The 13,583-nt window shown below is 38.0% G+C and overlaps 1 protein-coding gene across 2 annotated transcripts in view; it reads right to left on the bottom strand.

The window, feature by feature from the left end:
• The window catches only part of DNAH8 (dynein, axonemal, heavy chain 8), a 391,134-nt gene that overhangs the window by 147,978 nt on the left and 229,573 nt on the right, over positions 1–13,583 (bottom strand). For both annotated transcript variants that reach the window (XM_006860428.1, XM_006860427.1), the window contains 6 exons: positions 12,186–12,304; positions 11,280–11,383; positions 9,056–9,232; positions 7,586–7,753; positions 6,855–7,070; positions 440–577 (listed from right to left, as the gene is read on the bottom strand). In XM_006860428.1, the coding sequence (XP_006860490.1) occupies positions 440–577; positions 6,855–7,070; positions 7,586–7,753; positions 9,056–9,232; positions 11,280–11,383; positions 12,186–12,304 (922 nt within the window). The remainder of the gene's footprint in view (positions 1–439; positions 578–6,854; positions 7,071–7,585; positions 7,754–9,055; positions 9,233–11,279; positions 11,384–12,185; positions 12,305–13,583) is intronic.

Here is a 13,583-nt window from a genome sequence, read left to right as displayed (position 1 = left end):
CTCCCGTAAAGATTTACACCCTTGGAAACCCTATACAGGGTCGCTATGGGTCGGACCCGACTCGATGGCACTTAACAACAACAACAACAACTTTATCCCACAAGTAGTATCCCCATTTTACAGATGAAGTTGAATCACTTGCTCTGAATTACACAATTAGTAAGTAGCTGAGCTGGGTGTCAAACCCAGTTTTAAAACTCTAAAACCAGCCATCTTTATATTATATCACAGCTTACTTTTGCAGATATATAAATATTAAAAACACAAAAAGCCTTTTGGCATGCCAAAGATTCAAAATAGGTAGTTACAGCCAGTGCATAATGGCACTCATAAATGATGTTTTTTCAACATAAACATTTGTCTAGTTTCTAAATATAACACATGTACTTCTGTGAAAGTTTATTACATCACTCTGGGGATTTTATACATTTCATCTCACCATTTTCTCATTCATTGCTGCATCAAATTTTGCTTGTACTTTATCCAACTCGGCTTGCTTCTCATCCAGCAATGCCTGCGCCTTCCCCAGTTCAGCATTAGCAACTGCTAAACGGCCCTCCTGTTTGGCCAAGTTAGCCTTCAAAGATAAAGAGGTAGTGAGCGTAGAACTGAATTTACTCTGCAAAACATTCATGTGATTTTAACTGGCAAGTAATAGCATAAAACGATTTGATTTTTGCATTAGATGATACTTTGTAAGACGCCTGTCTCATTGTTTTCAGCCAGAGACGCAGAGGATATTTGAGATATTCTACTCACTTTTTTTTATGTGTTTGTTTTTTTAATGAAATGGATTAAATATCCAACATACAAAACATGATGGAAAACACAGTAATATATGTAAGGAGAAAAAAAAAATGCCTTGTGATAGTATATAAATGTCTCAATAATAATCTTTGGACTTTTTTTTTTAGTTAGCTGACAGTTTCTTTTCTGAACTTGATGTATTCATTTATTTTACCATATCTAATGTTTTTCCATGAGCATTAATTAGTTTAATGACTTCATGATATTCCATGCCTTAGATATCTCATACTTTATTTAACTTTTCCCCTACTTTTAGACATTTCTCCCCCCTCCCCATTTTTTATTATTATAAATTATGCTGTGATAAATACTGTTGGGTATGTGGTATGTGTGTATGTGTGTGCTTACCACCCAGTACCTGGTTTCAAACATTTCACTTTGCTTGGAACCACAATCTACACTTACGGAAGCAGCAGTCAAGATATCAAATGACATCGTGCATTGGGCAAATCTGCTGCACAAGACCTCTTTATAAAGTTTTCAAGAGCAAAGATGTTAGTCGGAGGACTAACGTATGTGTGTCCCAAACCATGGTATTTACAATAGCCTCATATGCATGTGAAAGTTGGGCAATGAATAAGGAAGACCATAGAAGAATCGATGCATTTGCGTTATGGTGTTGGAGGAGAATATTGAAAGTGCCATGGACTGCGAGAAGAACAAAAAAAATATGTGTTGGAAATATAGTCAGACAGCTCCTTAGAAGTTAGGATGGAAATACTTCCTCTCTCATACTCCAGACATGTTATCAGGAGGGATCAGTCCCTGGAGAAGCCATCACACTTGGTAAAGTTAGAGGGTCAGCAAAAAAGAGGAAGACCTCCAACAAGATGGATTGACACAGTGGCATCAGCAATGGGCTCAAACATGAGGAAATTGTGAGGAAGGCACAGGACCAGGCAGTGTTTCATTCTGTTGTACACGAGTCAGAACCAACTTAGATGGCACCTAATAACTACAACCACACCTAATTTCCGAAGTAAAGACTGTGAAGTAAAGCTACTAGAATAATAGTTTTCATTTCTTTTTAAGCCCTATAGCACAATAATGCCCTCTTTCTTATAAATTTATAATAATTCATCAGTAATCTAGGGCAAGAGCCTTCTGGGGTAATTCTTTGATAACTATCTCATTTTTTTCTCAGTATTTATTTGAATTTAGGACCTTTTCCCTGAACACTTTTATTTTTATTTCCTAATGTATTTACATATATTTAAGTAGATTTTAATGATCTAAATCTATACATCTGTGGCTATATGTATTATATGGAGAATCTTTCTATTCTCATTTGTTTTTAATGTTTTCTTCTTGGTTCGATCTTTAGGAGCAAGTCTCTAGTGTTTTGTTTTTACAAAGCACCATCTCTTACATTTAGTTATTCATTTATGTCCTTTTCTTGTCTCTATTTCATTCTCCTTAAATTTTATATGTATTTGTGCTTACAAGTATATACTGTTTTGGCCACATCCCCAAAGTTTTGGAAACGAAATTCTTTTCATCACTTTCTCAATAGACGTAGCTGGCTTTTTTTTTTTTTTTAAGTACACTTTCTAATTGTATTGCATTATAATCAAAGCATAAGGCACCACAATTTTTGGTTTCGACTATTTAGACACTGTTTTCTTTTAGGTTTTTATATGATGTATTTTTATAAAAGTTTCTTGGCTACTTGAAATAATATCATATTCTTTGCTTATACTGAAGAAAGTTCAATATAACTACTCAACCTTAATAATATTATATAAAATTTTGATATATTTATTAATTTATACCTACTCAGAACTGTCTACATAATTTTCTAGGCCCAGCTCAAAATGAAAATGTAGGGTCCTGTTATGCATTGATTTGTGTCCCCCAAGATAGCTATATCTAGTACATGTGAATTTGACTTTGTTTGGAAATAGGGTCTTTAAAGCAATTACCAACTGACATGGGGTCATAATGGAGTAGGGTAGGTCCTAATCTTATAAAAGAGAAGAGCTGCAAAGAGACACAGGGAAAACAGCCATATGATGATGGAGGCAAAGATCAGAGTGATCTACAAGCCAAGGAAGAGTCCTGCTGTGGTGCTGTGGGTTAATGTGCTAGACTGCAAGGGTTGTTTGAACAGCAAGGTCAGCAGTTCAACCTCACCCTGCTCCTCGAAAACCCAATACAGGATTGCTATGAGTCAGAACCGACTCAATGGCACTTAACAACAACAAGCTAAGGAACACCAAGAATCACTGGCCATAATCAGGGACTAGGAGAAAGACCCATAGAGTTTCTCTGCCAGAACCCTCACAAGGAATTCCAAGCCGTTATCCTGATTTCAGAATTCTAGCCTCAAGAACTGTGAGACAATACATTTCTGTTTTGTTTTTGTTGATGTTGTTGTGGTGGTGCTATAGGTTAATGCAGTGGAATGCAAAGTTGGTTTAAACTGCAAGGTCGGCCGTTCAAGCTCACCAGCTGCTCCTCGGAAACCCTAGACAGGGTCACTATGGGTTGGAACCAACTTGACAGCACTCAACAACAACAACGTTGATTTCATAATCCTATCCTCAAACACTGTCAGACAATATATTTCTGTTCTTATAAGCTACCCAATTTGTACATTGTTAGGTTAGCCCTTTTTGTTGTTCTTGTTAGGTTCCATCAAGTTGGTACCAACTCAATGGGACTCTATGCAAAACAGAATGAAACACTGTCTGTCCTGTGTCAACCTCACAAAGGATCTGTTGATAGTCAACCATTTCAGGAGGTAGCATATGATCAAAGTCAGGTGGTAATGAAATAAGAAGTTCAAACTGTAAGAAAGGTAGTGGCAAAAAACAAGGCTCCAGAAACTGACACAGTACCAATTGAGAGGTTTCAATAAACAAATACAACTCTGAAGTGCAGCCAGAGTGCTCCTTGGAGGCCAGGATGGCTAAGTTTCGTCTCTCATACTTTGGACATATTGTCAGGAGGGAGCAGTCGCTGGAAAAGGATGTGAAGCTGGGTAAGATGGAGGGTCAGAGAAAAAGAGGAAGACTCCCAACAAGATGGATCAGCCAGGTGGCATCATTGATGGTGTCAAGTATGGCAGCGGTGGTGGGGTTGGCCCAGGATCGGACATTGTTTCGTTCTGCTGTGCATAGGGTCGCTATGAGTCGGTTCCAACTCAATGGCACCTGACAACAACAACAACATTTGCTCATTTGTCTAATACAAGATATTTGGAAGATATAAAAGATCCACATATCTACCCATTTCAAAGAAAGATGATGCAACAGAATACAAAAATTATTGAACAGTATCATTAATATCACATGCAAGTAAAATTTTTCTGAAACTTAAAAACAGTTACTGCAGTATATCTACATGGAGCTATCAGAAATTCAAGCCAGATTCAGAAGAGGACATGGAAGAAGGCATACCATTGCTGACTTTAGATGGATCTTAGCTAAAAGCAGAGAATTCCAGAAAAATGTTTACCTTTTTTATTAACTACATAAAGGCATTCAATTCTGTGGATCATAAAAAATTATGATAACATTATAAACAATTGGAATTCCAGAATACTTCAATGTGCGCATAAGGAACTTGTACATAGATCAAGACCAAGAGGCAGTCATTAAAGCAGTACTAGGGGATACTGAATGGTTTGAAATCAGGAAAGGTGTGCATCAGGATTGTATCCTTTCACCATACTTATTCAATCTGTATGCTGAGGAAGTAATTCTCTGAAAAACATGACATTAGGACTGCTCATTAGCAACCTGAAATATGCAGATGACAAAACCTTGCTTGCTAAAAGTACAAGGGCTTGAAGCATTTACTGATGAAAATCAAAGAACACAACCTTCAGTATGGATTACACCTCAACACAAAGAAAACATAAATCCTCACAATATCGCAATAAACAAAGAAAAGATTGAAGTGATCAAGGAGTTGATTTTACTTGGATCCACAATCAACAGCCATGGAAGCAAACTAAATGATGTATCATGTTGGGCAAATCAGTTGCAAACGACCTCTTTAGGATAAAGCACTGGACTACAAGGTCGGTGTTGGTGGTTCAAACTCAAAAGCTACTCCTTGGAAACCCTACACAGGGCCGTTATGAGTCAGAACCAACTCAACAGCACTTAACAACAATAACAACAAAATATTAAAGAGCAAAGATGTCACTTTGAGGACTAAGGTATTCCTGGATCCATGATGCCATGGTATTTTCAATCACTTCAAAAGCATTGATGCATTTGAATTATGGAGTTAGCGAAGAATATCGAATATACCATGGGCTACCATAACCACTGGCTTTCTGCTCCCGTAAAGATTTACAGCCTCGGAAGCCCTGTACAGGGTCACTGTGAGTCAGAACCGACTCCACGGCACATAACAACAGCAACAACCATAACCACAAAGTCAGCAGTTGAAGCTCACCAACCACTCCTCGGAAACCTTGTACAGGATTGCTGAGTCAAAACCAACTCAACAGCACTTAAGAACAACAATAGCAATAATAAGAATGAAGAAGAGGTACTTCTTGGAAAAAGTACATCCAGAATGTCTCTTAGAAGATGGCACTTCCTCTCATGTACTCTGGACATGTTGTCAAGAGAGACCAGTCCCTGGAGAAGCACATCATGCTTGGTAAAACAGCAAGTCACAAAACAGAAGACCTTCAATGAGATGGATTGATACCATGGTTGCCAAAATGCACTCAAGCATAACAATGATTGTGAGGATGGGGCAGACTGGGCAGTGTCTCATTCTGACTGGGGATGGATTACTTAGCAACAATACTTAGCAACAATAACATGCCTACCGGATCTACTACAGATGAATAATGTGTGCCACAGGCAGAAATTATAATATACTATCTGTTCATTTCCACTTCGCATATGCATAGGATCTACTTCATAAAACAATACTATTTTACTTGTAATAATGCTTGGAGTATTATTACAGTAAATTTCCACTTCGTATCATATTTTTTATCAATAAAAAGGAACTCTTCTCCCCGGTTTTTTCTTATTGCTAGTAATAATTCGCCCTCAATATCTTTTTACTTGGGTGTATTTACTGTTGTTTCCTATCCATTCCTTTTGTTGAAATTATCTTATTTTTAATGTATTTTAAATTTCTTCTTAAATTGACACATGCACAGAGTTTATAGAGGCAATCATTTCTCTAAAGATTATTATGAAAACCAGCCGCCCTCCACCTTGCTACTCACCATTTTTCACTCCACAAAGCAACCACTTTACATTCTTTTAGCTTTAGAGGGTAGGAGGCAAGTTAGGACTGATGGATATCTGGAGGTATATTTTATGAATCTTTGCATCCCTGAGAATGTCTTCCTGCTCCCTCAGACATGAAGGACAGCTTGACTGAGTATACAGATGGTGTGTGTGTGTGTGTGTGTGTGTGTGTGTGTGTTTACCACCCAATACCTAAGTTGTGTCCTTGAAAATGCCTTTCTCATTCATAAAGGAGAGTCTGAATTCCTGTTATTGACTACTTGTACCATAGAATTTCCCTCTCAAAACTCTGCATGTTTTTCTATGATCTTCCAGCACTCATGGTTGTAGGAAGCCTACAACGTTCTGATTTCTTTTATAAGCAACTTTTGCTTGATTGTTCATTTTCAGATGCATGTAAGATTGCCATTCTAGAACACTAAAAATTTTAAATGGAAAACATTCCCAGGAGTTGATCTATCTTTATATATTTTGTTTGGAACACAGTAATAAAACTTAATCTTAAAATTCCTTAGTCTTAAAAATCATTTTAAGAAATGCTTTCTTTTACATGAACTTGATAATTATTTCCAATAAACTAATCTCCTGTTTAAGTTCAAGAGCTGGTTTCAGTTACTTGTCTGTGATGCAAAGAACTGCATAAGGGATGTCAAAGAAATGAGAAACTGTGAGAAGACACACAGAAAAAGAAAAAAATTGGTTATCGAGGACATCTGCCATTATTAATCTAAATCATGGTTCAATTTTTAATCGCAGTAAGAGTGATTGATTGTTTAGAAAACAATGGTTTGTGCAGAATAGAAGGAAACATATTACCTTGAGAGGCAACACTTCCCTATTGATACCATAGAACGTCGCCATAGCAAGTGTCCAAGACAGCAGACCAGCCACATTCCCACAGACTTTCTTGGCACTTTCAAAAGTGTAGTCATCCATATTAAAATACGGCTGTAGTAACTCAACAGTCTCTTCATTTATAGTGTCCTTGGGGAACTGCTGAAGGTTGAACAGGAATCCTGTTGCACTCATCAACTGAAAAACAGCATCACAACTTGTAGCTTTAGACAGAAAATAAATACTTTCTTCCTTAGATTTAGTACACACTTCCAAATTGAAGCAACAACTGATGTGCCCTAAACATATAAATCAAGCCCATGACAGTAGTCAACTTCAATCTGTAAATGGCAAATTAGGCAAATTATTGCTGGTTTCCATAATGAAAATATGAAGAAGAAAATTTATGCGTATTTCCTGTCCAGAGAATTCATCTAAATGGCACAGCCCCACCCCCACCTTTTCTACACTGGCCTGGGTTGACAGCAAGACTATGTCAATAGTAGCCAGTAGTTCTAGGCGGACTCCATAAAAGGAAGGCATTCAGTTGTAAAATCTCTCTGTACTCACAGCTGAGGAAATGCAGTTTACGATAAGCTCTTTAATTCATAGTCATCAATTATCATCTGTCAGCCTGTCAAGTCTGTATTGACTGTCCTGGTCTGGGACACCTAAACGCAGCGCATAAGCTTACAAAGGCAGATTCTACTCACTTTTAATGACTCTCCCCACGATGGCTTGCAACAAGGTTTTTCTGGATCCATAGTAACAATGTCAATTTTCTTTTGAAATAGTAACAGCACGCAGTCCATAATCCTCATGATAAGGTGTGGGGGTTTTGCAAGTTTTCTGACTGTGGCAATATCATTTGGTTTGATAGTCTGCATTTGGGTTCAGAATCAATGTAATTTTTTTTTGCTCAGTACTATTGATATGGAAATAAAATACTTACAAATACTTAAAATTGCAAACTTTGCAACTTAGTGTCTCCCCAATCTCTGGCTTTATTTCCTCAAAGGTTTAAACGCCAATATTTTTGCGTAATGGTTCTTTCACTGTTATTTTGGGATTTCTGTTTGCTTGTTTTTAGTATTTGTTTTTTACCCCTGCTGTTCCCAACTAATTTAGAATATCGCTACTATTCATTTCTCACCACCCCAAGTCTCCTGAAGAGAAGACATCTTACAAATAGCTTAAATTAGGATACCTAATATGATAACAGGGGTGACGGAAAAGCAAAGGAGGGTCCAGAAAAAAGCCCTGGAAATGCTCTGGAGAAGGTGAGGGTTGAGCCCAGTCTTGAAAACGACTCACATTTATTCAACAACAAAGATTAGAAAAGGCAGAGGGAAAGGCATGTTCTCATGATCCTTCCAGAAGCCTACATATCTGGGTACAACGCCCAGAGATGATGTTCAAGGTGTAGACAGAAGAAGGGTCAGCAGCAACACTACTAGTATTTCTTGAGCACATTCTGTGTGTCCAGTAAATTGCATTCATGGATTTTAGGTTATATTTATCCTTAAGGACACCTGGTATGGTGCTGTAGGATAAGCACTGGGCTGTGAACCTCAAAGTTAGCAGTTTAAACCTACCAGCTGCTGCACGAGAAACTCATACAAGGTCACCGTGAGTCAGAACTGACTGGAGGACACTTAACAACAACAACAAGGGTCAATGGGGAATTATAATTCCCATGAAGACTCAAAAAAGCTAGGTATGTTTACTCTCGATCACACATGTAAGAAATGATGGTCTTGAGAGGGAAAAACAGATCTGCCTGCCTCCAAAGTAGCTGTGGATGCCTTTATCCTGAGAGCAGTTGGAAAATGCAAGAGGATTTTAAGAACTGGGTGTGGCATGCTCTGGAGGGGATGCTGGAGGAACAGAGACGGCATGCTTATCCTTTAAGTGTTTAAATTGCCAACCTTGCTCCTCAGTTCTTATGGAAGACTGATTTATGCAATGAAAATAAGTTTATGGGAAATAAAGACTTCAAAAAAATTGTTTAAGTTAGAAAAAGAAATCCATGGAAACATCTGTTTTCAGACTCAGAGATTACAAATCACATGAAGGAATCCAATGCTGTTTTCTGAATATAAAAATTTCATCATTAATTTCACTTCAGGAAACCTGGGGCCCACTAGAACTGTTCTTGGCATGGGCAACAACACATTGCTCACATTTAGGGCTGCTTCTGCCTCTTCCAGCGCAGGTTTAGCTGCCTCGAGTTTGGTCTCAGCTTTTACTTTCTCAGTATCAATTTCATCCACAATTTTTTGAGCTTTGTCTTTTACCTCTTGCACTTCATTTTTCACTTTGGCCGAAGCTTGAGCACTTACTGTGACTTCTGCTAAGACCTATTAAATTGAGGAAACACATGAGAGTAAATGGAAACCTTCTCCAAGCAACATTTACAGATCTTTATTAAGTGTTTTATAGTCAATACAAAATACGAATATGTGCACATTTCATCTCCATCTAAACAGTCAGTGTTTTCAGGTTTTTTAATGCAATTCCTTGGAGCAGTTCCTTGCAATCTTCTATTTTCTTAGCTTAGAGTAGATAAATAAAAATTTCAAGCTTTCATAAAATGGCATTTCCAATAAATGAAATGGGGGAGGGGGAGTAAACAAGTCAAGTAAGCATGACAAAATACTGTCAAAAACATAGTAAGGGGAAGTAGTTATTCTTACAGTCCAGAAGCAGAGGACCCTAGGACTATCAAAGGAGAAGAGCATGAGCGGAATGCAGGACCCTATCCAGAGAAGCAGTGACACCAGAGATGGAGGCAGAGAGGAGGACATGGAGAAAGAGAGCAACTGAGGACTCTAGACTCATGGAAAGAGAGGGACTGAGAGCAGGCAGCCAGGAGGCAGGCTTGCAGAATATGTCCTTTGGTTGTTTAAATGATTATATATTCCTGAGTGTTATTGTGTATATACCCACCCCCAAAAAAAAACCTAGAGGAAATAGAAGCAAATATTGTTGAATGATGATGCACAGAGGAGATTTTTATCATTGAAATGAAACAATGGTGTACACTGATGTTCTCTCATATAAACTATTACTCAATTCACAATAAAAACTTTTTTTAAAAAAACATAGTTAAGTGCATAAAAATAATGATTAAATTGTGCTGCTGGGTAAGTACTGGACTGCTAATAGCAAGGTCAGCAGTTCAAACTCACCAGCTGCTCCTTGAAAGCCTATTTGGAACCGACTTGATGGCACTTACCAACAGCGTATTGGATGCTTGCCCTATGCCAGCACTGGGCTAAGTCCCTTCCTGGGGTTATTGTTCTCACTCCAGGATAGGATGAGTCATGATCTACATGTGTATCTATTCTGAACTGACTGTCAGTGTGGAATCGGCAAGTGGTTGGAGATAGAAGGGCAACAGCTGAGGAGCAACACATATCTTCCCACCTTGGGAGGTGCATGTTGTTGTTGTTAGATGCCATTGAGTTGAGTCCAACTCATAGCAACCCTGTACTGGGTTTCCCAGGAGCAGCTAGTGGGTCTGAACTGCCAACCTTGTGGTTTGCAGTCCAGTGTTTATCCTACTGCCAAATGCAAATATTTCCCAACTTACGGCATAGTCTAGTTGCAAGGAGTAGCACTTACTTGTTTGTTAGTCCATCTTATCTTTACTAATATGTACTACATACATACAATGTCGCAGTGTGTAGTTTTCCGGTGCCATCATATCTGTAAGTTTATATTGAATGCTTCCAACCCCCAAAGATAAATAAAGATCAGATTTATAAGGATATGGATAATAAGAGGGAAAAAAAGTTATTTGACCTATGTCACAGTCCTGGTGTGGTGCTGTAGTATATGCACTGGACTGCAAAGTCGCTTTGAACTGCAAGGTCGGTGGTTCAAATTCACCACCTGCTCCTTGGAGGCACTTAACTAAAAGGCACTTAACAACAACAAATTTACGACTTGGTCCATCCTAAACCTGGAGCAAAGAAAAGATCAAATATAGGCCCTGTTGTTAAGTACCACTGGGTCAGTCCTGACTCATAGCAACTCTATGTAGAGCAGCTGGTGAGTTTGAACTTCCAACCTTGTGATTCAAACCAACCTTATGGTCAAGTGCTTATCCAACAACACCACACCAGGACCACTAATCAAGAAAACATTGCATACACAGAGGAGAGAGAGCAACAGAGACAGTGAGAGAAGAAAGTGTAGGCTTAGACCAAGAAGAAGATATTCTAGATATGTCCTGGTGTAGATTAAACAAAAATATTTAGTGGTCTTTGAATATCTCATAGTCACAATCAGTCAGCAAGTCCATACTTGTTGGGTTTTTTAAAATAGCATGTAAAAATAATGCTTCTTTTTAATATGGAAAAACATTCATCATCACTCGTTAAAAAATAAATACAAACTCACTTCATCTGCTTTTACAGAAGCCACTGCCAACTCCTTCTCCTTCACAGCAAGATCTTGAGAGAGTTTAGCAACTGATTCACTTGCCTCCATCAGCTTATCAAGACCTTAGAACATATGATAATCAGGAAGTTTACACATATGCACCATATTAAGTACTGTAACAAGCATAAGATAATTCTTATGAACAAAAGCTTTAAAGAATAGATGTCTTAGGAGGAACAATACGGACTATATTTCTTAAGAGTTTCAACAGAGGGTATAGTAGTTAGCTCTGATTGAAGAATATTGTCTACCTGCTTTTAAGGGGAAATCACAACACTGCATTGGATAACATTATCTTAGTAAGGAAACTTCCTGGGCAAATGTATGATCTCTTTGGCTTTGTAAACTGGTTTTGACTGTCCTTTTTGGTCTTTGAATTATATTGTAGATGCACTATATTGTAAATGAGGTAGACAGCATGTTAACTTTTTTTTTTTGCTATTTTTTTGGTCTAAAAATTAAAATAACTGCTACCACTTTTTTAACTGACTCTGTGATTTTCAGTATTATGGTGGTGGTGTTCTGGGGAGTCAGTTCCAACTCATAGTGACCCTGCATAGAGTTCTGAGGCTGTAAATCTTTACAGAAACAAAAAGCTCACCTTTTACCTGCAGAATGGCTGGTAGTTTCGAACTGCTGACCTTGAAATTAGCAGCCCAACTTGTAACCACTATGCTATAAGAGCTTCACATTTCAATATTATAGCACAAAATAATTAGTTAACTGGATTTCTCACTTTCCAAATTCCTCAAAATGACTTAAATATAAAAGTTAGTATTGGGGGGATCAAACAGAACAATATCCACCAACAAATATTAGGATTACTATCAAACACACTCCCAGCATAAAATGAGTTCTTCTTACCAATATTCATGCGTTCAGCTTGTTCATCAATGTATTTCACCTTTTCAGTATAAATGTTTTTATAACCATTTATAAATGAGAGATACGATTTTGGGGTTACATGTGCTCTTCGGCGGTATCTGAAAGTAAACATAAAAACGCTATTAGTTGTTCAAAAAAAAATGGATAACAAGCATTGTATATTTTATCATCATGGATAACTGTTTTCATCTATAGATGAAAAGTTTTCATCTTCAATTTCAATAAGTGAATTTTTGCTTTTTAAGGTTTTACCTTGGAACTGTTGTTGCTGTTAGGTGCGTCTGAGTTGGTTCTGATTCATAGCTTACACGGAACAGACCTTATGCACAACAGAATGAAACACTGTCCAAATCCTGCACCATCCTCACTATTGTTATTTCAGACCATTGCTGCAACCACTGTGTCAGTCCATCTCGTTGGAGGTCTTCCTCTTTTATGGTGACCCTCCACTTTATCAAGCCTAATGTCCTTCTCTAGGAACTAGTCCCTCCTGAAAACATGTCCTAAGTATGAGAGAGTAAGTCTCACCACCTGGCTTCTAAGGAGCATGCTGGCTGTACTTCTGCCAACATAGATTTTCCTTTGTTGTTTGTTCTTCTGGTCACCCACGGTACTTTGAGTATTCTTCACCAACACCATAACTCAAACGCAATCAACTCTTCTATGGTCTTCCTTATTCAATGTTCAACTTTCACATGAATATGAGGCTAATGAAAATACCATGGCTTAGATCAGGCACACCTTAGTCCTCAAACTAGTATCTTTGCTCTTGAACACTTCAAAGAGTTCTTGTGTAGCAGATTTGCCTAATGCAATACATCGTTTGATTACTGCTTCCATGAGTGTTGATGGTGGATCCAAGCAAATTAAGTCTTTTCTCCATTTACCATTATGTTGTTTATTGGTCCACTTGTGAAGATTTTTGTTTTCATTACATTATGGTGTAATCCATAATGAAGGCTGTAGTCTTTGATACTCATCAGTAAGGATTTTAAGTCGGCTTCACTTTCAGCAAGCAAGGTTGTATCATCTGCTTATTGCAGGTTGTTAATGAGTCTTCCTCCAATCCTGATGCCATGTTCTTCTTCATATAATCCAGCTTCTTGGATTATTTTCTCAGCACACAGATTGAATAAGTATGGTGAAAGACTACAACCCGGGTGCATAGTTTTCCTGGAACTGTTGTTGTTGTTAAGTGCCATCAAGTAAATCCTGACCCATAGCGACCCTGTATAGGGCTTCCAAGGAGCAGCTGGTGAGCTTGAACCACTGACCTTGCAGTTCAAACGACTCTGTAGTATGACGCATTAGCCCACAGTGCCACACCAGGGCTCTAATCCTGGAACTTAGCTAGGACCTATTATTTTGATGGAAGCC

Source organism: Chrysochloris asiatica, unplaced genomic scaffold (assembly GCF_000296735.1).
Source record: "Chrysochloris asiatica unplaced genomic scaffold, ChrAsi1.0 scaffold00038, whole genome shotgun sequence".
Classification (NCBI taxonomy): Eukaryota; Metazoa; Chordata; class Mammalia; order Afrosoricida; family Chrysochloridae; genus Chrysochloris; species Chrysochloris asiatica.
Note: the sequence above shows the minus strand (reverse complement) of the source record. Positions and strands in the feature narration are given on the sequence as shown.